Genomic DNA, 24,302 nt, shown 5'->3' on the forward strand with positions numbered 1-24,302 from the left:
GGAACTGCCAATAATCTTTTCTGCATTCCTCACTACTTCCTTCACCGCCTTCCTGTCTGAAGCAGTGATGCTTCCAAACCAGACTAATGCAATATGTGTGGCCAAAGATGCAAAAGTAGTTTTGGGATTGTGCAGCGCTGCACCCATAAATTATGGGTGTGCATATTTTTTTTTTATCCCAGCTTTCCCCTGCTGGATAGTGATGAATAGAATTCCATGCTCAAATATCCACCAACCTGCAAAATGCCTGGTGGGAAAAAAAAACCCTGAGTGCCTCTTAAAATTACTGTCTAGCTTTTTCCTGTGCAGGATTGGTAGCAGAAGAGTAGCAATTGGGTTAGGTTGGTGAAGAGAAACAAACCTTTTGTTTTAATACCTGTTTTCTTCAACACTTTTAGGTGGGGGGAAAAACAACCAATTCTGCCACCAGTAGGTCTGATGTGTCACATTTCTTTCCATTTCCTGACTTGGTCTCATACAGGATACCAAGGGGGGGAAATAAACTGATGTGGCTTTTTGGTTTCCATCTGATGCTTGTAAAAGAGGCTCTGGTAACAGTAATTTCAAATAAGTTGTACTTTTACCTCGCTCTTAATTGAATGTCCCCCCTGCGCTTTAGTGTTCAAAAGTGTCTGGATATGTGTAATCCTGCATCTGTGAGATTGTTTTGATTGTTGTCCTCCAAGCAGTTGTGTGAAATGGTTAGTATGATTTATTAATGGAGACTTACGTCAAACAAAGACGGCCATCTCTGGAGAGTCACCATCTTGTCATTTGTCTTGACTCCCACCACCCAAGCCAATTTTGCAGGAAACTTTGAGTAAGTGCTGCTAAATGTTAAAGAGGTTTCATTTCTCCTCAACTCTCAGTCTGGGTGAATTAATGTTAAATTATTGTATGTGAAACATAGGTTGCTACCACTTTTCCTTCCCCATTTGCAAAACCGAACGATCCAATACTCATCTTTTCATGTTCTTATTTTGCATAATCATTTCCATCCTCTGTGTGTGTGTGTGTGTGTGTGTGGGTGTGTGTGGGTGTGTGTGTGTGGCCATGATTTTAAAAATAATGGGTGAAGCTGGAAAAATCAATTTGATTGCAATTAATTTTCGTTAAAATTAAATCAATACAATACAAAATTAAATGAAGTTAAATACTCTGATTATTTAGTAATTCTCATATTTCTGTCACATTAAAAATAGCAGTTGGGTAACAGCTTTTGCAAGTGTTATTGGGACCACACCTAAATGTGTGTAAAAAGACAAGAAATGGATGTTTAAGACTACTAGTGCCCTAGATTAAACCTAGCTTTTACTGCTGTGTTGAGTGCACTGCATAAGCACTCTGCTGAAGCAGAACTGAGGAATCAAAAAAGGCCCCAGGGTTTTTTAAAAACTTTATTAAAATTCTACACATAAAGATAAACATTAAAAACAGTACAGAACATAATACAGAAACTTAAACCTGCAAATACAAAACTAAATATGCAACTTAAAAATATACATTCTAACTCACAGTTCACTGTCCTCATGGATCCATTAACCATTTCTTATTCTTTCATACTTTTTAAATCACCATTTACATTTTCTGTACAGTATTCTCCCCTTATTTATCTATCAACCCATTATCATCAAGCTATTTTTCTCTGATTTTGTAATATAACCCTTAAACATCCTCCGGTCTTTAATAAAATCTCCTGTAAATTTCTCTCTTATTGGATGTACCAGTTTTGCCATCTCTGCTACGGCCATAATTTTAAGTATCCAATGTTCAATATTTGGGACTTCTTTATTTTTTCCATTTCTACACCAGTAATAACCTTGTCACGGTGAGCTTATATAACAATAAGGCACTGTGTTTTTTACTCAGTTCTTCCATAGACTAATAAGCGCATTTCTGGTTTCATCTGAAAAGGGATTCCTATAATTTCCATCAGTATTCTGTCCACCATGTATGATCATAGGTTACATCCTTTTTTCTGCATTTCCAACATTTACTTAAAATGTTCTTACACATTTTGGTATTAACTTTCACAGGTGTCAAATGCCATCTGTGCATCATTTGGCAACATTTTCCTCTTAAATTATTGCAAAGTAAATATATTTTACCCACATTTCCCCCCAAATACCATGCCAATACCATGCCAAGAACTTAGCATCTATGTAGTATTACATTCTTTAACTTGTTCAGCTTCTGTGTCAGAATTTAACAGCAATTTATATACTGTACATTCTCGCAATCACATGTTACTCATCTTTGTGTAATTCTATTTCAGATTCATTCATGCTCCCATCAATGCCTCCTTGTTTCCTGTCTTTTTCAAATTGTGCCAAAAAGGGCTCAAAGATTTGATTCAAGATGATCTAGACTTTCTTTTTTCCTCTTGGCTGTATTTAAAGTTTTAAAAATACATATTGTGCAATGTATTCTTGATACAGTATTTTTGAAGATTCTTAAAATTTATTTGTAGGGATTTAATGTATTAATTTGGAGGTTTCCTTGAGAAAATGATTTCCCTTGCTCCCTTTTTTTAATTGCAAAAGCTACAAATGTATTTTATTTTATTTTTATTTTTTTTAATTTTAATTCCATTTATATCCCGCCCTTCTCCGAAGACTCAGAGCGGCTTACAAGCTTAGCAGTAACCTTCATTCTATGTATATGCCTGCTTATTAGGGCTTTCACACACACACACCCAAGCGGCATTATTACAAAGTCAGCTTAATTGCCCCCAAAAATCTGGGTCCTCATTTTACCTACCTCGGAAGGATGGAAGGTTGAGTCAACCTTGAGCCTGGTGGGACTCGAACCTGCACTAATTGCAGGCAGCTGGTGTTACTTAAGGAGGCATTAGCCCACTGCTCCACCAAGGCTCTTTTTAATTTTCCACATTTACGTTTCTGACAAAGTACACTTTTAAAATCAATCTAGGACAAGTTTTGCCTGTTGAAATTTACTTTTCATGGATTCAATGCATTTTCCATTCTTTAAAAAGTGTAGAACGCAAGGATGCAAGTTACCTTGGAAAGTTCACCTATTCCCCTTCTGTGTTGTGAGCTTTAGAATACAACTACACACTGAAGAAGTACTAATTAAGAAAATTTTAGAGTGTGCAGAAATGGGTAGATTGACTTTAAAGATTAAAGAGAAAGAAGACTCAGTGTATTTTAGAACATGGGATAATATCTATCAATGGCTAGAAAAACGAGTTAGAGAGAAAGGAACGTGATATGTAATTTTGAATATATATTAGCAAGAAGAAGGCTATTGAGTGATTAATTAACATATTGTTTATGATAATTAACTATGTCTATTATTGTTTAACACATGAACCCAGACATTATGCTGTTTGCTAACTATTGAAAATGTTATTTGGAAAAACCCCAACCCTAGCCCTAATCCTAATCCAAAACCCAACCCTAACCCCGACACCATCTTATTCCTAACCCTATAAAAATAATAAAATCTATACATAAAAAAGGAATACAACTACCAACTCATCTTTATGAACATGCAGCTAAATTAACATCAGGGGAGGATTTAAAGCATGAAATGAGCAGGGCAATATTTTGGTTGCCAATCTGGGAAGAGTATATTTTCTAGATCAGTTAATTGGATCAAGTTACAGATTACTGTTGTTTGAGGACTGTCAATCCCAAGCAGTATTTCATTTGGGCCAAAGCACAAGAAAGCAGTAAAAATAACCTCTTAACACTAAGTGAAGCCTATGCATATTCTCCGTATCAATAACATATCAAATATGCTTCTAAGAGCTAGTTACAAAATTAGATATCTGAGATTATAGGGAGACAATAGATGTGAAATTTGAATGCCTGGTGCCCAAAGAACTGGGAATGCCATTGTTAAAGAGGTAAATTAGTAGGTTCAGCTAACTGTTGTTGACCTGGTGCTCAAAATACAATATTAGTTTGTATGATGTATTTTTGTGGTACATGGCTTATTTGTGGAGAGACAATTTATTTCATATCAAGCTTTTTCTGGAAAATTTGATTTTTCCAAATTTGATTTTTTTAAAAAATACAGATAGGAAAACAAACAGGAGGACAATGAAAAGGAATATTGGGAAAGGCTAGGCCAGGGGTAGGCAACCTTGGCTCTTTTATGACTCGTGGACTTCAACTCCCAGAATTCCTGAGCCAGATATGCTGAGGAGTAATGGAGAGGTTTCCATACTGAGCCATGCTGGCTCAGGAATTCTGGGAGTTGAAGTCCACGAGTCATAAAAGAGCCAAGGTTGCCTACCCCTGGGCTAGGCAATGTTCAAGGTGAAATTTGAAAAGGCATTCCTAACAATCAGCTACCTTTTGTCACAGGCTGCGGTGTTGTGCTCCCTTAGAAGGACCTTTTCCAAACATTGCATAATTCTAATATTGCAGGATGATTTGATTGAGGCCACAACAAAAATGATTTCCATTTCTATATGTAAAAAAGCATTCTACATTGCATCTAGGATTAGTTTTCCTTGGTACCTAAGCAGCCTGTTCTATTTTGTGTTCCCTGTTTTAGCTTTTCTATTAGATCTACAGTAGTGAACCTCCACCTTGGCAACTTCAAGATGTGTGGACTTCAATTCCCAGAATTCCTCAGCCAGCCTAGGGAACTGAAGTCCCACATGTCTTAAAGTTGGTATAAGATTGAGAAGTACTGATCTTCAGTACATTAAACAAGAACTTATAAGAAGAAACCCAGGGCATGCTTTAAAAATAAGCTGTAGCAGGAATTCAGGTAGTCCTCGACTTATAACCATTTGTTTAGTGACCAAAATTACAATGGCACTGAAAAAATGACTTATGACCATTTTTCACACATATGACCATTTCAGCATCCACATAGTCACATGATCTAAATCTGGGCACCTGGCAACTGGCACGTATTTACGACAGTTGCAGCGTCTTGGAGTCATTTGTAACTTTCCCAGCCGGCTTTTGACAAGCAAAGTCCGGAGAGGAAGTGGGGGGAGCCAGATTCGCTTAATGACCCCATGATTCACTGAACCACTTAATAATTGTGACCAAAAAAGGGGGTCACAATTGGAGCAAAACTCACTTAACAACCGGGCTCAGTTAGTGGTCATAAGTGGAGGACTACCTGTAGTCTTTTACCCCGCCTGTTTCTATCGTGGGTTTCACTTTGCTCCACGTTGTAACATAGCAAGCCTGTGTGGCTGCTGAGGGACATAATCCAAGCAGTAGGGGCCCCCTAAAAAGGGGCCACATTCCAAATGATACTGAAATTCAAGGCGTCCATGATCAAAGTAACACACCTGGGTCTGAGGTTTCCCAGACCTGGGAGTTCGGTCACACGTGCCTAGAAGATCATCATCGTAACGGTTGTCTTCATCCCAGACTTGTATTAGAAGACTGCTGGCTTCTCCCAGCATCTGCACCTTCCCCAGATCCAAGTGGGTCATCCATACCGGGTTGTCATTATTCCACACAGTGGATGTCCGGCTCTGAACGCCATGGAAGAATACCTTGACGTAAGCATCCGTACTTGTGGTATGATCTCCCCAGAGACCAAAGGCACGTCGAATCGTCACCGTTAGTTTGCTTTGGCCTCGCTCCCGGGAACAGCACATGGTGTTAGTGGTGCCGTCACTGGGACAGGTGCAGGAGCAGGGATCTCGGAGGCTGCGTTGGGAACCAGGAGGACAAGGCTGGCTGCAGTTCCTCCAAAGGGCCCTTTCTCTGATGTACTCGCTCACCGCCTGCTGCAAACTGTCCCGCTTTGGGTCACCCTTAGGCAGCAAACTATGGATGGGCTTCAAGGAGTAAGAAAGGAGTGCAGGCATAGATTTGAGGCTTTCCAACCACTGCTTATAGCCTTCAGGGTTGTGTTCATTGGAAAAAAGCAAGTCAGTGTTTTGTTCCCCTCCCACCACCTCAGTGTGTCTCTCATTGTAGGTGTTGCGGAAATTCCCTTTGAAATTCTTCTTCTTCTTCAGCTCTTCACATGTGTTGGAGGCTGCGCTGAGGCTCCCTTTGCCACCCCCAATGTTGGCCGAGGCCTCGAGGCTTAAACAGTCTTTAACTTCGTCAACAGACACACCATCCAACACTGTCTGGCAAACCCGCAAGGCTGTTACGTCCCTCACGCGGCCCCCCAATTCCAGATGACTGATGAAGTGGGTCCCATAGATGCCAATGAGCTGGCGATATTCCAGACGGGAGTCAGGTCGGTACTTGGCAGGGAGACTGCGAAGAGCGTGCCTGAAATGGCTGGTAGGAATGTATTGGCTGACACGGAAGCTACAAAAGAAGCAGAAGACCACACAGATAGGATGACAGAACTAGCGGACCTTCTGATCAAATCATAAAGGAGTCATTTGGGATCAAAGGGTAGCAACCTCACAGAATTGGTGACTAATTAGATCAGTGTTTCTCAACTAGGCAACTTTAAGAGGTCTGGATGTCAAATCCCAGAATTCCCAAGCCAGACATCTTAAAGTTGCTTAGATTGAGAACCACTGAGTTAGATGCTCCCCATAGCTGTTATCAAGAGTTAAATTAAACTAGGTGGCTTTATTCCTAGTGATTTTTTCTAACAATCAGAGAAGGATATGTACTCCATGAATTTGTAAGTCCTTAATACATGAGACCTCCACATCTTGCCCCTTTCAAATCCATATATTGGTTTTGCACAGATAAATATCTTCTGTTTAAAGGTAAAGTTAAGGTTCCCCCACACATGCATGCTAGTCGTTTCCGACTCTAGGGGCCAGTGCTCATCTCCATTTCAAAGCCAAAGAGCCAGCACTTGTCCGAGGACGTCTCCGTGGTCATGTGGCCGGCATGACTAGATGCCAAAGGCACATGGAACGCTGTTACCTTCCCACCGTAGTGGTCCCTATTTTTCTACTTGCATTTTTACGTGCTTTCGAACTGCTAGGTTGGCAGAAGCTGGGACGAGTAACAGGCGCTCACTCTATTACGCGGCACTCGAGATTCGACCCGCCAAACTGCCAACCTTCTGATCGAAAAGCTCAGCATCCTAACCCACTGAGCCACCGCGTCCCTTGTATCTTCTGTTTATACATCATCATATATTATTCAGCTATTGATCACTTAGAATGATGCCAGCTATATTATCTGGGGTGGATACCTTCACATGATCAATCTCTTCTGGGGTTTTATTTTGGTTTGGTAGAATTAGAACTAGTGGGCAACTTGGCCCAGAACGGATAGTATGGTGGAGAAGGTGTTGAACCAGGAGCAGGAAGACCCATATTCTGATTCACCTTCAACAATGGAAATTCAATGAGTGGCTTTGAGCCAGTTCCTCTCTCTCAGCTGCCCCAGCCTCACAAAAATAGGACTTGTACCCCTTTAAATATAAGCACATATCATATACAAATACCAGGGCCACATGCTACCAGGAGATCTGAATTCCAATGAATCTCAAGCAAGATCCATCAAGAAACCTATCTGAGCCAAGTTCAGTGTTCATCCAGGTAAAATTGTCTGAAGGTTGGGTCATGGCACCTGGATTTATTTTCTTGTTAGTTTGAGACATTTCGCTGATCATCTAAGCAGCTTCATCAGCTAGAACTGTGGTGGCAAACCTATGGCACGCGTGCCACAGTTGGCACAGAAAGCCCTGTCTGTGAGCACGCGTGCTGTCGCCCCAGTCCTAGGCCTTCAGCTGGGTTTCATAAAACCTTTTCGCTTTAGGCCTCTGCCGCCATGTGCAAAAAAAAAGGTTCAATCAATCAATCCATTTCACTTAAGAAATTTCTCACTTGGCAACATAAATTTTGGGCTCAGTTGTGGTCGTAGGAAAAGCAGCATAATTATTTTTTCAATAAATAAATGGAAGCCAGTACTACAATGGAACGCTGCAGTCGGGAGAGAGAGAAATACTGTTGACTCAGTTTTCCACTTCTGATGGAAATAATGACTCATTTCCATCTGGTGCCAGGACTATTGGTAAGGCTAATTATGTTGTTAATACTAATTACCATCCAGGCCTTAGCAGGTGAAAACATCTAGCTGAATCAAGCCTCGTTAATAGTTGGATAGGAATTTCAGAGCTGCTGGTTAGATTAAGGCAGTGTTTCTCACATTTGGCAACTTCAACATGTGCGGACTTCAACTTCCAGAATTCCTCAGCCAACACAGCCTGCTGGGGAATTCTGGGAGCTGAAGTCCACACAAGTGACTTATGACCATTTTTCACACTTACGACTGTTGCAGCATTCCCGTGGTCCCGTGATCAAAGTTTGGTCACTTGGCAAGTGGTTCATATTTATGACGGTTGCAGTGTCCCGGGTTCATGTGTTCATCTTTTGTGACCTTCTGACAAGCAAAGTCAATGGGGAAGCCAGATTCACTTAACAGCCATGTTACTAATTTAACAACTGCAGGGATTCACTTACCAACTGTGGCAGGATAGGTCGTAAAAGGGGGCAAAACTCACTTAGCAACTGTCTCGCTTAGCAACAGAAATTTTAGTCGTAAGTTGAGGACTACCTGTTACCTGTCAGGCAAGAAATCTGAACTTGCCCATTTCCTCATAACATGCCCTCAAAACATCCACACAAATGGATGATTATAGTAAAGCCCTGTAGGACTTCTCAGCTACTGTATTACACCTCACCCAGGCCTTCTTCACCTGTAATGAGAGCAGGAGACCTCGTGACTTGCAAAACTGTACTTGTCTTGGTTGCTCTTCTGCATGGTGAAGTCCGCCATCTTGGAGTGAGCTCCAGCCAGACTCATCTGGACCTGAAGCCCGGGATTTGGCTGCACATCAAGTCCGGCTTTCCAGTCGTTCTTCACGTCAGATGCTGCTGCGTGAAGCACATTAATGCCAGAGCTTTGTAGGGAGGTGTGGACCTTCCTCTGACACTTCGCTTTGGCTGTCCAGTCAACGGCCACCAAGGGAAGTCTCTGAAGAGGCCTGTCCTGCAGAAGAGGGTTACGGCATAGGGTGCAGGTGCCATCAGCTTTCTGCCACTGATTCAGATCCAACACCTTGGCCTCCTTCTTCTCCAGCGTGGTGATGTCCAGGCCTTCTCCAGCCAAGCTGTAGCCAGGCACAAAGTCTTTTTCCTCATCGCATTCATCGGCTGTCCTGACGTGGCAAAAGGGAGAGACGCCAGTCAAGAAAAGAAGGAGGAAAGGAAGCCCTAGGGTGAAGGCAGCAGAGATGGGCTTGGCGCTCGGCATGGTTGATCCTACACAGGGGAAAAAAACAGACTATGAATTCCAGAAGCTGCATGAAAAATGAGATCTCAAAGTGGAGCGGCATTCATCAGCTGTAACGCTGCATGAAAAAGACATATAATTAGTTTAAGTCCCCTCCCCCTCCCGATGCACAATATAGATATGCCTACTGCTTTCAAAGGTAAAAGGTAAAGGTAAAGGTTCCCCCGCACATGCGTGCTAGTCATTTCCGACTCTAGGGGCCGGTGCTCATCTCCGTTTCAAAGCCGAAGAGCCAGCGCTTGTCCGAGGATGTCTCCGTGGTCATGTGGCCGGCATGACTAGATGCCAAAGGTGCACGGAGCACTGTTACCTTCCCACCGGAGTGGTCCCTATTTTTCCACTTGCATTTTTACGCGCTTTCGAACTGCTAGGTTGGCAGAAGCTGGGACGAGTAACAGGCGCTCACTCTGTTACGCGGCACTCGGGATTCGACCCGCCAAACTGCCGACCATCTGATCGACAAGCTCAGCATCCTAACCCACTGAGCCACCGCGTCCCTTTTCTGCTTTCAAAAGGGTCATAGAAATTCTTAGTAATTACTAGGCATCTAAAGCAGGGATTCCCAATCTTAGCCACTTTTAAGACCTGGCTGGCTGGGAAATTCTGGGAGTTGAAGTCCATTTATCTTAAAGTAGCCAAGATTGGGAACCCCTAGTCTAAAGCATTTAAGTTCAACCAAATGCAGCCAGAACAAAGCCTCCAAGTTCAGTTTAGATCAGTGAACTTCTCAATCTCACCAGCTTTAAGAGAGGTGGACTTCAACTCCCAGAATTCCCCAGCCAGCATGCAGTTGCTTCCTCACAACCACTTTTCAAACCAGCCACATCAACCAGTTTTAAATCTGAATTTTGCACATTTGGAAGCAGAAGCTTCTGTATGGGAGCTTAAGAACATCTGTAAACTCTTCCAGGTCTCCCTCCTTGACTTTTTTTAAACCAAACATATTACTTAAGAATGTTCCTCATGAGAGAAAAATTGAATATCAAGGTTGTAAATGAGAGGACCCGCTGAACTAAGGACATTTAATTTAATTTAATTATGGGACTTATATGCCGCCCTATCTCCCGAAGGACTCAGGGCGGCTAACAACAATAAAACAACAATAACAACAGTAAATACAAATATTTAAAAAGATTAAATTTACAAAGCCCCATTGATTATTTACTAAAACCAATAAAATTAGAACAATATTAAAACCCCCGTCTTCAGTCCAGGTCGGCCAGTTGGAAAAGGTATGTCTTTAGGTCACGACGAAAGGACCGGAGATCTGGGACCATCCAAAGTTCTCGGGGGAGCTGATTCCAAAGGGCAGGCGCCCCAACAGAGAAGGCCCTCCTCCTGGGGGTCGCCAGCCAACACTGTCTAGCCGACGGCACCCTGAGGAGGCCCTCTCTTTGTGAGCGCACAGGGCGATGGGAAGTCGTTCCTGGCAGCAGATGGTCCTGCAAATATCCCGGGCCTAAGCCATGTAGGTGAGGTTCAAGGTTTTGGTCATGATCTTTAAGTCTTTACATGGCATGGGTCCGGGATACCTCGAGGACCACCTGCTGCCGGCGTCAACTCCCCTCCGCCCTGTGCGTGCCCACAGAGAGGGCCTCCTCAGGGTGCCTCCGGTCAGGGAATGTCGACTGGTGGCCCCCAGGGGGAGGGCCTTCTCTGTGGGCGCTCCGGCATTATGGAACCAACTGCCGGTTGAGCTCCGGATGGCATCGGACCTTCGCTCCTTCCGGCGCGGGCTGAAGACCCACTTATTTGAACTAGCTGGTCTGGCCTGATGGGGAACATTAGGGGTTTTTAATGGGTTTTTTTACTGTTTTTATTGTTATTGTATTTTAATCGGGCATTTGTTTAATTTCTTTTTAATTTTTGTATTGTTATTTATATATGCCCTGTTAACCGCCCTGAGTCCTTCGGGAGAAGGGCGGTATAGAAATTGAATAAATAATAATAATAATAATAATAATAATAATAATAATAATAATAATAATAATAATAATAATAATAATAATAATGTAGGGCTTTATAGGTAAGAACCAGCACCCGAAGGACAACCGGCAACCAATGCAGCCCACGCAGGAGGGGTGTAATATGGGAGTATCGGGATGCTCCCATCACAACCCGTGCGGCCGCATTCTGCACCAGCTGAAGCCTCCGAGTGGTCTTCAAGGGCAGCCCCATGTAGAGAGCGTTGCAGTAATCTATATGGGAGGTAACGAGTGCATGAGTGACCATACGTAAGGCATCTAGGTCCAGATAGGGGCGCAACTGGCGCACCAGGCGAACCTGGGCAAATGCCCCCCTGGCCACGACTCCTATATGATGTTCTAAGTCGAGTCGTGCATCCAGGAGGATGCCTAAGTTGCGCACCCTATCAACGGGAGGCAACAACAGGAGGCTTGATACACTCCAATTTTCCTTCAAAAGAGATCTCAGCCAATCATAGCATCACAGAATGTAAGGATTCGAGGGGAATCTTGGAGATCATTTTTCTCAACCTCAGCAACTTTGAAATGTCTGGACTTCAGTTCCCAGAATTCCTTAGACAGGATGCTAGCTGAGGAATTCTGGGAAGTCTACAGGTTCCAAAATTGTTGAGGTTGAGAAATATTGATTTAATCCAGGGATCTCCAAACCTGGCAACCTTAAGTCTTGTGGACTTCAACTTCCAGAATTCCTCAGCCAGCATGGGTGGCTGAGGAATTCTGGGAGTTAAAGTCTATAAGTTGAAGTTGAAGCCACAAGTTTTAAAGGTGCCAAGTTTGGAGGCTCCTAAAGTCTAACCTCCTGTTCAGTGTAAGAATCCTCTATTACAGTAATCCTAACAGATCCAATCTCCATTTAAACATGTTGAAAAAGGTAGAGCTTCAAATTGCGGTTAGCAGTCTTTCTGCTACTAGAACATGTAAGCTATTCTCTCCCACATTTGGAATGGCAGCCAAAGCAAAATCCTTGGCAGAGGAGCCTAGACCCACATTTTTATTGTCCTTGATTTTTTTTTAAAAAAAGAAACTTTTAAAAAGTATTATTGATATCAGAAGTTTTATAAAACAATTTTATTTGCACAGCCTTTTTTGTCCATGAAACTGTGGGGTACCCCATCACACCCACACATGGGTTGCCTCTCACTCTTAAAAAAACCCATGTACAATGTATGGGGTAAACTAAACAGACATGCTCAGAAGTGCAATTAAGGGAAGAGTAAGTATCAGCTAAGGGACGCAGTGGCTCAGTGGGTTAGGATGCTGATCTTGTCGATCAGAAGGTCAGTAGTTTGGTGGGCCGAATCCCGAGTGCCACGTTAACACAGTGAGCGCCTGTTACTCATCCCAGCTTCTGCCAACCTAGCAGTTCGAAAGCATGTAAAAATGCAAGTAGAAAAATAGGGACCACTACGGTGGGAAGGTAACAGCGTTCCATGCGCCTTTGGCATCTAGTCATGCCGGCCACATGACCACGGAGACGTCCTCGGACAAGTGCTGGTTCTTCGGCTTTGAAACGGAGATGAGCACTGGCCCCTCGATTTGGAAACGACTAGCACGCATGTGCGGGGGAACCTTTACCTTTACCTTAAGTATCAGCTATAAAATTGTGGCATTAAACTTCTCCCCATTAAAGGTGAAGAGATCCACAAAATATTCTAATGCTCATAAACACGTTTGGCATGTAAGAACTTGTTAATGTAAATTCATTTGTTCTTTTTTTTGTTTTTGCCTTGGAGTAATATTTGAGAAAGATGAATGATGATGGCTTTGGAGTACCAATTGATCTTGACATACTTAATAATTTAAGGTACACTCTGCCTTTTATTCAGGAGCTCATTGTGGCATGTCTAGGATTTTGTCCTCCTATTTTTCTCCACAACAGTCCTGCGAGGTAAGCTGGGCTAAGACAGAATGATTGACTCCTATTATCCAGCTTAAGTCTCCATGGTTGAAGTTGGACTAGAACCCCTTTCCTAATCCAACATAGTAACCAGTTTGGCAGGTCTCAATCTGGCAGGGAAAGCAGGCCTATTTTATATGCAGAAATTGGCAGATGAAAAAGGGTTTTTCACATCAGGTGTGCCAACAAATCACCCCCAAATTGCTCAAGACACAGCTTAAAAAGCCTGCAAAAGAATTCAGCCCAACAGCCAAGAATGGATGCTTGTTAAAACTGTTTAGGATTCTTAAACTGGTTCCTGCCCATCTCAATTAGAGCCAAAAAATTAGAATAATTGAACCATACTTTTTTGTTTCTTTGTTTATCTGTGAGGTTTTTAACTATTATTTTGGTTTTTTCTCTGCTTGTTTTCAGTCCTGCCATTTCTCTATATTGTTCTATCTTTCCCAGTAGTTTAGGAATCATCTCCACAGGTTCTTCTAAAGCAGGGGTGTCAAACTCAATTTCATTGAGGGCCGCATCAGCATTGCGGTTGCCCTCAGGGGGCCAGGTGGGTATGGCCAGGGTGGGCGTGGCCTACTGGGTGGGTGTGGCTAGACTGCGTATGGCCTACTGGGTGGGTGTGGCCAGCTCTACATCGTTCGCATCAAGGGTGCCTATGGGGGCCTGGGCAGGAGTGGGACAGATCTGACGGTCTCTGGCAGAAGGAGGGTCTCTGGGCCAGGGCCAAGGCAGTGGGGGCTGTTCCCTCCCTGTTGCCAGGATGGCTTTGCGGGCCACATGAAACCACTTCGCGGGCCGGATCTGGCCCCTGGGCCTTGTGTTTGACATGTCTGTTCTAAAGTAACTACCAAGTCATCAGCAAATGCTTGTAATTTATATGTTTCGCCTTTTATTTCTAGCCCTTTAATTTCTATATCTTGTCTAATATTTCTATTTAAAACTTCCAGAGTGAAGATAAATAACAATGGAGATAATGGACATCCTTGCCTTGTGCCTTTTCTTATCTCAAAGTTCTCAGTATAGTCTCCATTCATAATCACTTTCGCTGTTTGTCTATTGTCTCTTTTTTATCATGTTTTTAAAGTTCTGTCCAAAGTCCATTATTTGTAATTGCTGAATCATGAATTGCCAGGAAACATTATCAAATGCCTTTTGGGCATCTAGAAATATTAGTGCCAGTTGTTTCCCTGGATGTAGTTCATAATATTCTAATAAGTCCATTATCACTCATAAATTGTTTTTAATTTGTCTCTTTGGCAAAAAAAAAAAAACAGTTTTAATCTGAGTGTATAAATTCAGTTAAATATCTTTTCAGTCTCTCTGCCATTATTGAAGTAAAAATTTTATAATCCACATTCAATGATGATAGGTAAAGTTTCCCCCGCACATGCGTGCTAGTCGTTTCCAACTAGGGGCCGGTGCTCATCTCTGTTTCAAAGCCAAAGAGCCAGCGCTTGTCCGAGGATGTCTCCATGGTCATGTGGCCGGCATGACTAGACACCAAAGGCGCACGGAACGCTGTTACCTTCCCACCGTAGTGGTCCCTATTTTTCTACTTGCATTTTTACATGCTTTCGAACTGCTAGGTTGGCAGAAGCTGGGACGAGTAACAGGCGCTCACTCTGCTACGCAGCACTCAGGATTCGACCCACCAAACTGCCGACCTTCCGATCGACAAGCTCAACGTCCTAACCCACTGAGCCACCGCGTCCCTTTCAATGTCGATATCGGTCTATAATTTTTTATCTGTGTCAAATGTCAGAAAAAACAGAATTGCAGATAGTTAAAAAGGTTAAATATCTGGGAATACATTTAACAGCAAGATGCTCAACGATAAAAGAAGATAATTACATAAAACTAATGAATCAAATAAAACTGGATCTGGAAAAATGGAAAAACTTGCAATTGTCAATATTAGGAAGAATTGCTACAGTGAAAATGAACATACTACCAAAAATCTTATTTTTATTTCAAACTATACCTATAAAACTTGAGAAAAAATTCTTTGAAGACTTAAATTCACTGATTTTGAAATTTATTTGGCAAGGAAAGAAAGCTAGAATTAAGATGAAAATGTTACAAGGTTCCAAGGAAAATGGAGGATTTGGTCTACCGGAGTGGATTTTATATTATCAAGCATCTGTACTAACATGGGTAAAAAAGAAGAAAGGGATGACAGAGAATGAGGTGGCTGGATGGAGTCACTGAAGCAGTAGGTGTGAGCTTAAATTGTCTCCAGAAGATGGTAGAGGACAGGAAGGCCTGGAGGAACGTTGTCCATAGGGTCGCGATGGGTCGGACACGACTTCACAGCTAACAACAACATATCTGGGGAGGTATGATCTACAATTGGGATGGCACACTTTTTTATGGTACGGGAAAACTAAAGTTCATAAAAATTTCCCAAATCATTAAGAAATGCATTAACAACATGGGGAAAAATAAAATGTAAAATATATTTGAAAATTCCAGGGTGGTTGTCAACAATGGAAGCATTTGTACACCCAAATTTAGTGAACTTTGAAAAAATCTGGACATTTAGAGATATTTTAAACTCTGAAGGAAATTTAAAATCTAAACAAAAAATGGAAAATCAGGGTATCAATCTATCAAGGTGGGCACATTTACAGATGCAAGCTGGATATGATAAAGATGTTAAACTGTATGGATTTTACAAGGAACAAACTGTGTTTGATAAGGCATTGTTTACTTTGGATGAGAAACTAATTAAGAAAATGTATAATTTTCTATTAACTTTGAAAATGGAAAGCGAACAAGTTAAAGAAACAATGATAAGATGGGTGAAAATTTTTGGATATAATATAGAATTAGAAAAATAGCAAAATGTATGGGAAAGAAATTACAAACTAACAATGTCAACTTCCTACAAAGAAAATTTATATAAAATGTTCTATAGATGGCACCTGTCACCAGCAAGATTAGCAAAAATGTTTAAAAACATGTCAGACAGATGTTGGAAATGTAAACATAAGTCAGGCACATATTACCATGTTTGGTGGACATGTGACAAAGTAAAGAGTTATTGGAAAAAGATACATGCTTGGCTAGAAAAGACGTTGAGAGAATACATAGATTTTAAACCTGAACTTATTTTATTAGGTATAATGCCAGAAAAGACTAACAAGCAAAGCTTATATTTGATTTTGCATGTCACAACAGAAGCAAGAATTATATTTGCACAACACTGGAAAAATGAAGGAATACCATCAGATGAAGAAATAATTAAAAAAAATACTAGAATGCTCAGAGATGAACAGACTGACTGTGAGAGTGAAAGAAAAAGAAAAACTGGAATATTACCAAACTTGGAACTTATTTTATCATTGGCTAGAGGAAAGAATAAAGGATTAGGAATTAAATATGTATTAGCGAATGTAAACTCAGACAGCACGTTGGTTGAGAAATTATTACTGTATGTATGGGGAAAAAAATAATAGAAACTTTTACAAAAAAAATAATTAGAATAAATGAACCATTCTGCTCGTTGCAATGTTACTTCCATGCTTCTTCCTCCCCTGGATTTAAACATGGACCCATGAATATCTCTCCATAAATACATACCTTAGCAGGAGAAAGAGAAACACATGTATACACACCCTCGGAAGTCTGAAAAAGAAACTCAGCTCATCTATGATGCAGCTTGTTTAAAAGATGTAAAGCAGAGGCGGCGATATGACTCTGAGGTTTGCACACAACCTCACATAGGCGAGATCTAAATTCACACCTCAGCTTGCCTTTTGCCCACCAATTAACTTGTTTATTCATTTTGACTTCAAAGAAATGAGCTTACACATTGTCCCCTCACAGGTTTGTATCTTCAACTCAACAAAGGCTGAAAAAAGAAGTTTTTCGGGGGCGGGGGGGGGGAAGAGGGGTTGAAGCCCGTTCTGAGAACACTTTAATTTTGTTTCCTGCTGTCCCACAGACTTGGCCTGAGTCACCTTACACAACCCTGTTTCAAAAAAGATAACCTAAACCACACTGTGAGTGCCCAAAAGAGAGATGTTAGCAGGATATCCTAGAAACAACACTTAAATGTAAATTTAAAAATAACACATAACATGTACAATGCTGACAGAATAAGTAATCGGGATCACTTTTATTAATATAAGTAATGAACTCATTTGCAATATCAGAAAACTGATATTTTGAAATTTTGTGAAGCCCTACAGATTGTGAAACCTTAAGCTGTAGTTTATGTAGTTTATGGATAATCCAGCAACTGGTCACAGCATCTGTAAGGAATGATACCTATTACTCCTTTTAATTGGATTTATCCTGGATTAAACTTTGGTAATCATATCTGTGCTGCAAAATTATCTGTGCTGCAAAACAATGACCACCAGATGGCATTAGAGAGAGAGAAAGTCTCTTTGCTGACATCTCCAGTTTGTCTGGAATATTAGAGCCCAATAGAGAAGCTTTACAATTTAGGTAGCTCTAAAGTCACGGCTCAGTGGGTTAGGACGCTGAGTTTAAAAGCACGTAAAAATACAAGTAGAAAAATAGGGACTACTACGGTGGGAAGGTAACAGTGTTCCGTGCGCCTCTGGCGTCTAGTCATGCCGGCCACATGACCACGGAGACGTCCTCGGACAAGCGCTGGCTCTTCAGCTTTGAAACAGAGATGAGCACCAGCCCCTAGAGTTGGAAACGACTAGCACGCATGTGCAGGGGAACCTTTACCTTTACCTTAAAGTCTTTTTGCTCCACTGTGCTGATCGGGCACTGGGGGGCGACCCCGGTCAGAAAAAGGAGAAGGAAGAGAAGCTATAGGGAGAGAACCTCAAATATGGAAAGAAAAAGTTTCTGTGAACATCAGTGGAGAAAATGCAAATTGCAAATTACAAGAAGCTGTGTGAAGAAGACATCATATTCATGTAAGCTGATTAGGGGATTTTTCCAATGCAAGTTATAGGAACGGGCAAAGTTTTTTTAGGAATGGGTACAGAGGTGTGTGTAGCCGGAGGAATATCTGCAGTGCATTACTTTTCAAGTATCTACAGCAGGGGTCTTCAGCTGGGCCCTTTTATGACTTGTGGACTTCAATTCCCAGAATTCCTCAGCCAGGCAAGCTGGCTGAGGAATTCCGGGAGTTGGAAGTCCACCAGTCTTAAACTTGCCAACTTTGGAGACCCCTGACTAACAGGATTCTCTCAACATGCTCACAAGTTTTCCACTTTGTTTAGTGAAGTGTTTCCTAACTGATCCTGCCTGGGGGATACAAAAGGGATACTTTTGAAGTCCCCTCAAAATGGTCCCAGCTTGGGGAATTCCACTGTAGGTAGTTCTTGATGTACACCTATTTGTTTAATGTCTGTTCAAAATTACAATGGGACTGAAACGGGCACATGATCAGACAGGTATTTCTGATGGTTGCAAAGTCCCAGGGTCATGGTTTTGTTAATTGGAGACTTCCTAGACCTAGGGAGCTTCTGACGTACACAGTCAATGGGGGAAGCCAGCTTTGCTAAATGATCACATGATTCCCTTAACAACCATGGCAAAAGGGTCGTAAAATGGAGCACAACTCACTTAACTATCTTCCTTAGCAATGGGAATTTTGGCTTCAATTGTGTTTGTAAGTCGAGGATTACCTGTACGTTGCTTAACTAACAAAACTCAGTCTGGGCTTCAGTTACTAGATAAGTTCCATATTTATAGACATATCCCTCCCACCCACCCACCCGAAACCAAACTTTGCATCTGAATTTACTGCTGTATTTGGGATTTTCCCATTAAAAATGTTACGTTTTCCCAGCAGAGCATGGGAGCTAGCTGGCAAACTGTTCTCTGCTCCCTTCATTTCCTCCTTTGAAATCTTCATTGTATTCCTCAAAATGCTTTCTAAGAATATGTGATGATCAAAGATGATCAAAAATTTTGATGTGTGTCATTGTGCCCACAGTAAAAAATGACAGTAAAGGTTATCTTGTCTTGTCTTGTCTTGTCGTGTCGTGTCTTGTCTTGTCTTACCTTACCTTACCTTATCTTATCTTATCTTACCTTACCTTATCTCATCTCATCTCATCTCATCTCATCTTATCTTAACTTGTAAATTTCAACCACTTAAAAAAAAAAGTGGGAATGCTAAGACTGATTTTTGTCATTCTGAGAATCCTAACTATCCATCCAAAACAAATCCAGCTTACAGGCTGGGTTAATAGAGTTTGAAAGCGCAAAGGGGATGTTTTAGCAGGAAAGCTAAAGGCTGCACAAGGGTCTCCAAAGTTGGGATCTGTTTTATTTATAGTTGTTCCCCCTTCATTCTTAAGTTGAGAAGCAGAAAAAAAATTAGGCATATTATCAGACCCTGCATTTTATTTCTTGACCTCTCTGCTCACAGAAATGCTAGAGATAGCTAGGTGGTTGAGATAGATAGATAGATAGATAGATAGATAGATAGATAGATAGATAGATAGATAGATAGATAGATAGATAGATAGATAGATAGATAGATAGATAGATAGATAGATAGATAGGTATAGATAGATAGATAGATAGATAGATAGATAGATAGATAGATAGATAGATAGATAGATAGATAGATAGATAGATAGATAGATAGATAGATAGATAGGCAGGCAGGCAGGCAGGCAGGCAGACTGACTGACTGACTGACTGACTGACTGACTTTTAATTGTACCTGGAGTAAGGTGAGTGTGTACTTTTTGCCCCTTTAGTTGTGTAAGTTCTGTATGTGTACATGAACATATCCTACCATGTTTTTAAATCAATCTCCCAGTAAAGGGATGACTCAATTATTGAAGAACAAAACATGAATAGGTGTGATTCTGAGATGTAAACTCTTAACTTCACACAATATGGAGGCTTTTACAGGTAGTCCTCAACTTACGACCACAACTGACCCTAAAATGTATGTTGCTAAGTGAGAAATTTGTTGAATGAGTGCTGCCCCATTTGTTTTATGACTTTTCTCACCACATTTGTTAAGTGAATCACTGCAGTTCTTAATTTAGTAACACGGTTGTTAAGTGAATCTGGCTTCCCCATTGGCTTCGCTTGTCAGAAGGTCGCAAAAGGGGATCACATGTCCCTGGGACACTGCAACCGTCATAACTAAGAGTCAGTTGCCAAGCGTCTGAATTTTGATCACGTGACCATGGGGAGGCTGCAACGGTCATAAGTGTGAAAAATGGTCATAAGTCACTTTTCCTGGTGCCTTTGTAACTTCGATCACCAAATGAACTGTTGTAAGTCGAGGACTACCTGTATTGTCATAAATACTTGTGGGGAGAACAAAAGAATTCATACCTCTGGCCTCATTAAAATATCTTTCTGGGGTTCTCTTTTCTTTCTTCAAAGCCCATCCTTCCGGCTCCGTGTTCTGTATCTGCCCAGAAACCAGGTAAGGATGCTAAGAGGATGCAGTCTATCCCATGATCATGATCAGGGTCATGGCTGTTTGGCCAGATGGACTTTGGTTTCATATATTTTAATATCTGTTCTGCTCACGATGCAGCCAAGACTTTATCCAAGCTACTTTAATCAAAGCTGGCTTGTGACAATGCAGAGTATTCATTTTTTCCCATTTTTGTCCACTGGACTACTCCATTATCAGGAAAGGTTTAAAGGCACGAAGGGATTTTTTTTTAAAAAAATCTTTTATGTATAACCCAGCCGTTGCTCATTCTTTCTTGTTTGCGCTCTGTACTTTGCTCAGAGATAACTTGAAATTGTGCTGTGATAAATAAATAAATAAATAAATAAATAAATAAATAAATAAATAAATAAATAAATAAATAAATAATAAATAAATAGAAAGAAAGAAAAAGCTTAGCTGTCACTTTAAATGTGTTCTCTATAGCTTGCAATATATCCTTACTGGCTCTACCTTGCAAATGTATCTGCCCAAGGAGAAAGTTCTGGGCTGCTTGCCAGCAATTGTGTATTCCAAGCCTAAGCTCTGTAACAAGCTGCCTGCAATTAGTGCAGGTTCGCATCCCACCAGGCTCAAGGTTGACTCAGCCTTCCATCCTTCCGAGGTAGGTAAAATGAGGACCCAGATTGTTGGGGGCAATTAAGCTGACTTTGTAATAATGCCGCTTGGGGTGTGTGTGAAAGCCCTAATAAGCAGGCATATACATAGAATGAAGGCTACTGCTAAGCTTGTAAGCCGCCCTGAGTCTTCGGAGAAGGGCGGGATATAAATGGAATTAAAATAAATAAATAAATAAATAAATAACCTGATTGAGAAAGAAATTCAGAGGAAAAAGAAATCTTTTAGCTCAGGGGTCTTCAGACTTGGCTCTTTGATGACTTGCGGACTTCAACTCCCAGAATTCCTCAGCCAGCGTCTGGCTGAGGAATTCTGGGAGTTGAAGTGCACAAGTCATGAAAGGGCCAAGTCTGAAGACCCCTGTTTTAGCCTGTTAGCGTGAGAAAGTGCCTTAGCTATAAAAGGGAATTTTTTTATTTGTGTGTGTGTGTGTGTGTGTGTGTGTGTGTGTGTGTGTGTGTGTATACGCACCTTTTCTCCTCAGTCTCTCTGCATTAGAAACAAGAGATTAGAAAGTACTTGGCTTTTCTTTTTGATCAAAAATGAAGCTGTGTTGTTTTCAGTAGCCTCGTGTTCAGAATCTCTGTGATTTATTTGGATTCTGAGCTGAAAAACCTTAGAGACACAACAGGGCAACATTCATATTCCTTAAAGAGGTACATCTGAACCAAGATACCCTCCTGACAATCTGCTAGCGACAAGCGCTTGTTGTGTTTTTGGTAACTGAAGAGAGTATAGTGTAGTCTCTAGTACTTTCCAGCCTACTCTTAAGCACAGTGTTACTCAAGCTCAGCATCTTTAAGGTGTGTGGACTTCAACTCCCAGAATTCCCCAGCCATCTAAGAAAAGTGATGACCTCTTGTGACCTTCTGACAAGCAAAGTCAGTGGAGAAGCCAGATTCACTTAACAACCGTGTTACTAACTGAACAACTGCAGCGACTCACTTAACAGCTGTGGCAAGAAAGGTTGTAAAATGAGGCAAAACTCACTTAACTTACTGTCTGACTTAGCAATGGAGATTTTGGGCTCAATTTTGGTTGTCAGACAAAGACTGCCTAATACAACAGACTGACTCTTGTATGTGTTCTCTAGAGCAGAGGTCCCCAACCTTTTGGGCACCAGGGACTGGTTACGTGGAGAGAGGGGGCGTGGTTTTGTGTGCTGCCTACATCCTGTGGATGCGGCTTTCCTTGGTTGTGTGGACCGGTTGCTGGCATGCTGTGGCCCGGTACTGGTCCACACACTGGGGGTTGGGGACCCCTGCTCTAGAGTCACTCATAATCATACTTTGGTTGTTTGCATACCTTATGATAAAAACCTCATTAAGGGTCATTCCTGTGACTTCCTTTTATCCAGCCCCACCTCCACATGGCTTGTTAATCTAATTTAGAGGCTTTCTGGGTTAGCCAATCCTGGAATAACCACCATTTGTGTTTTCAGAAGCCGAATTTGGATCCAAGGCTTTGTTGTGATTCCTCACCAGCCAGTGGATCTGGCTGCTGAGTCTGAGGAATCAGATAAGGAGGAGGGGCCTGAAGTGACATTAGAGTCAGAGGAAGGCTCTGAGGAGCTCCAAGACTTACAGGCGGATGAGGAGCCTGGCCCCTCTACTCCCGCTCAGGCTGAGACACAGCTGTGCTGGGAGCCTGAGTTGGACAGTGATGAAGCACAGCTGGGAAATATGCAGGATGCACAAAAGCGCAGGCAAGAGAAGCGAGTAGGACAGAGGAATGCAATGGGGCAGCTCCAAAGGCAAAGGAGAAGACATTAGGAAGCCACGACTTGGCTGAATTATAAAAGGGAAGGTGTGGGAGGTGCAGGTTGCCGAAGGCAACTGTTTGTGTTGAGGATCGAGTTTCTGTGGACTGTGTTTGTTTGCCTTGGACATTGACTCAGGTCTGTGAGAATAAAAGGGGTTGTTGTTTTTCTTGCGGTTCCCGCCTGTTTCTTGGAAGAGGGGTTTCTCCTTGTGAGCATAACAAGGACTCATGTAGCCTGGGACAAAACAGGCTTGTGCGGGTGTTGACTGGATTTGGAAACTACAAGATAGTGGCCAATATAAGTGTGGGCCACGGTCATGGTGAGAGGGCTGGGTGTCATGGAATGAAATGGTGGTCTGTGTGTTTATTGATTCTGCAAAACCACGTGAGCAGTTTTTCAGTGTTTTATTGTTTTGACACCACTGGCCACTAAGTTTCAGGAAGAGTAACTGTGGGATTTATTCTCACATTCTTATTAAGATTACCTCAGAGACAGCGGTGACTAACGGAAACCATTGAGGAAGAAGCTGCCATGGTTTATATAGGGGTGTCCAATCTTGGTGATGTTAAGACTTGGAAAGGACCTTGGAGGTCTTCTAGCCCAACCCACTGCTCAAGCATGAGATCCTATACCACAGGTGTCAAACTTGCCACCTCACGTGATGTGTCGTGACGTATCATGACTTTTTTCACATTGCAGGAACTGGGGTGGGCACGGCCTCCGCATAATGCAACCAGGCAGCAGGTTGACACGCCTGCCCTATACGATTCCAGACAAGTGGCTGTCCAGTTTCTGCTAAAAAGCCTCCGGTGATGAAGCACCCACGACTGTTCCACTGGTTGATTGTTCTCATTGTTAGGAAATTTCTCCTTAATTCTAGATTACTTCTCTCCTTGATTAGTTTCCATCCATTGTTTCTGGTCTTGTGGTACTTTGGAAAACAGGTTAACCCCCTCTTCTTTGTGGCAGCCCCTCAAATATTGGAACACTGCTATCACATCAACGTAGTCTAGTGAAGACTAGACATACCCAATTCCTGCAACCATTCTTCATCTTTTAACCTCCAGCCTCTAATCAAGCTGGCTAGGGAATTCTGGGAGCTGAAGTCCACAAGTCTTAAAGTTGCCAGACTTGGACACTCCTGGTTTATACAGTCTGAGCATTGGGGAATCAAAACCTAATAATCTGGAAGAACTCAAGGCCAAAATCCACCAAAACGTCCTATCATTCCTTCTGTGGCAACCTTAAAAGTGTGATATTTTGCCTCTGGGGCTTTTGAAAAAAAAAATGGAAGCAGATAAAGTAGCCTTCCCCGATAGGTTGACCTACTCTCTGGATTTGTGACGTTCAACGCCCAGAAACCTCCAGCCGGAAAGACCATCGCTGA

General features: G+C 41.9%; 1 protein-coding gene across 1 annotated transcript; it reads right to left on the reverse strand.

The window, feature by feature from the left end:
• Positions 1-5,146: 5,146 nt before the first annotated feature.
• On the reverse strand, positions 5,147-24,296 carry LOC308678655 (perforin-1-like; the record flags this gene model as incomplete). The annotated part of the gene is made up of 3 exons (XM_081345884.1): positions 5,147-6,269; positions 8,632-9,196; positions 24,245-24,296. 3 exons carry the CDS (start codon positions 24,294-24,296, stop codon positions 5,147-5,149), a joined length of 1,740 nt encoding a protein of 579 aa, XP_081202010.1.
• Positions 24,297-24,302: the final 6 nt, after the last annotated feature.

The sequence above is a fragment of the Vipera berus genome (assembly GCF_964194415.1).
Source record: "Vipera berus genome assembly, chromosome: Z".
Taxonomy (NCBI): domain Eukaryota; kingdom Metazoa; phylum Chordata; class Lepidosauria; order Squamata; family Viperidae; genus Vipera; species Vipera berus.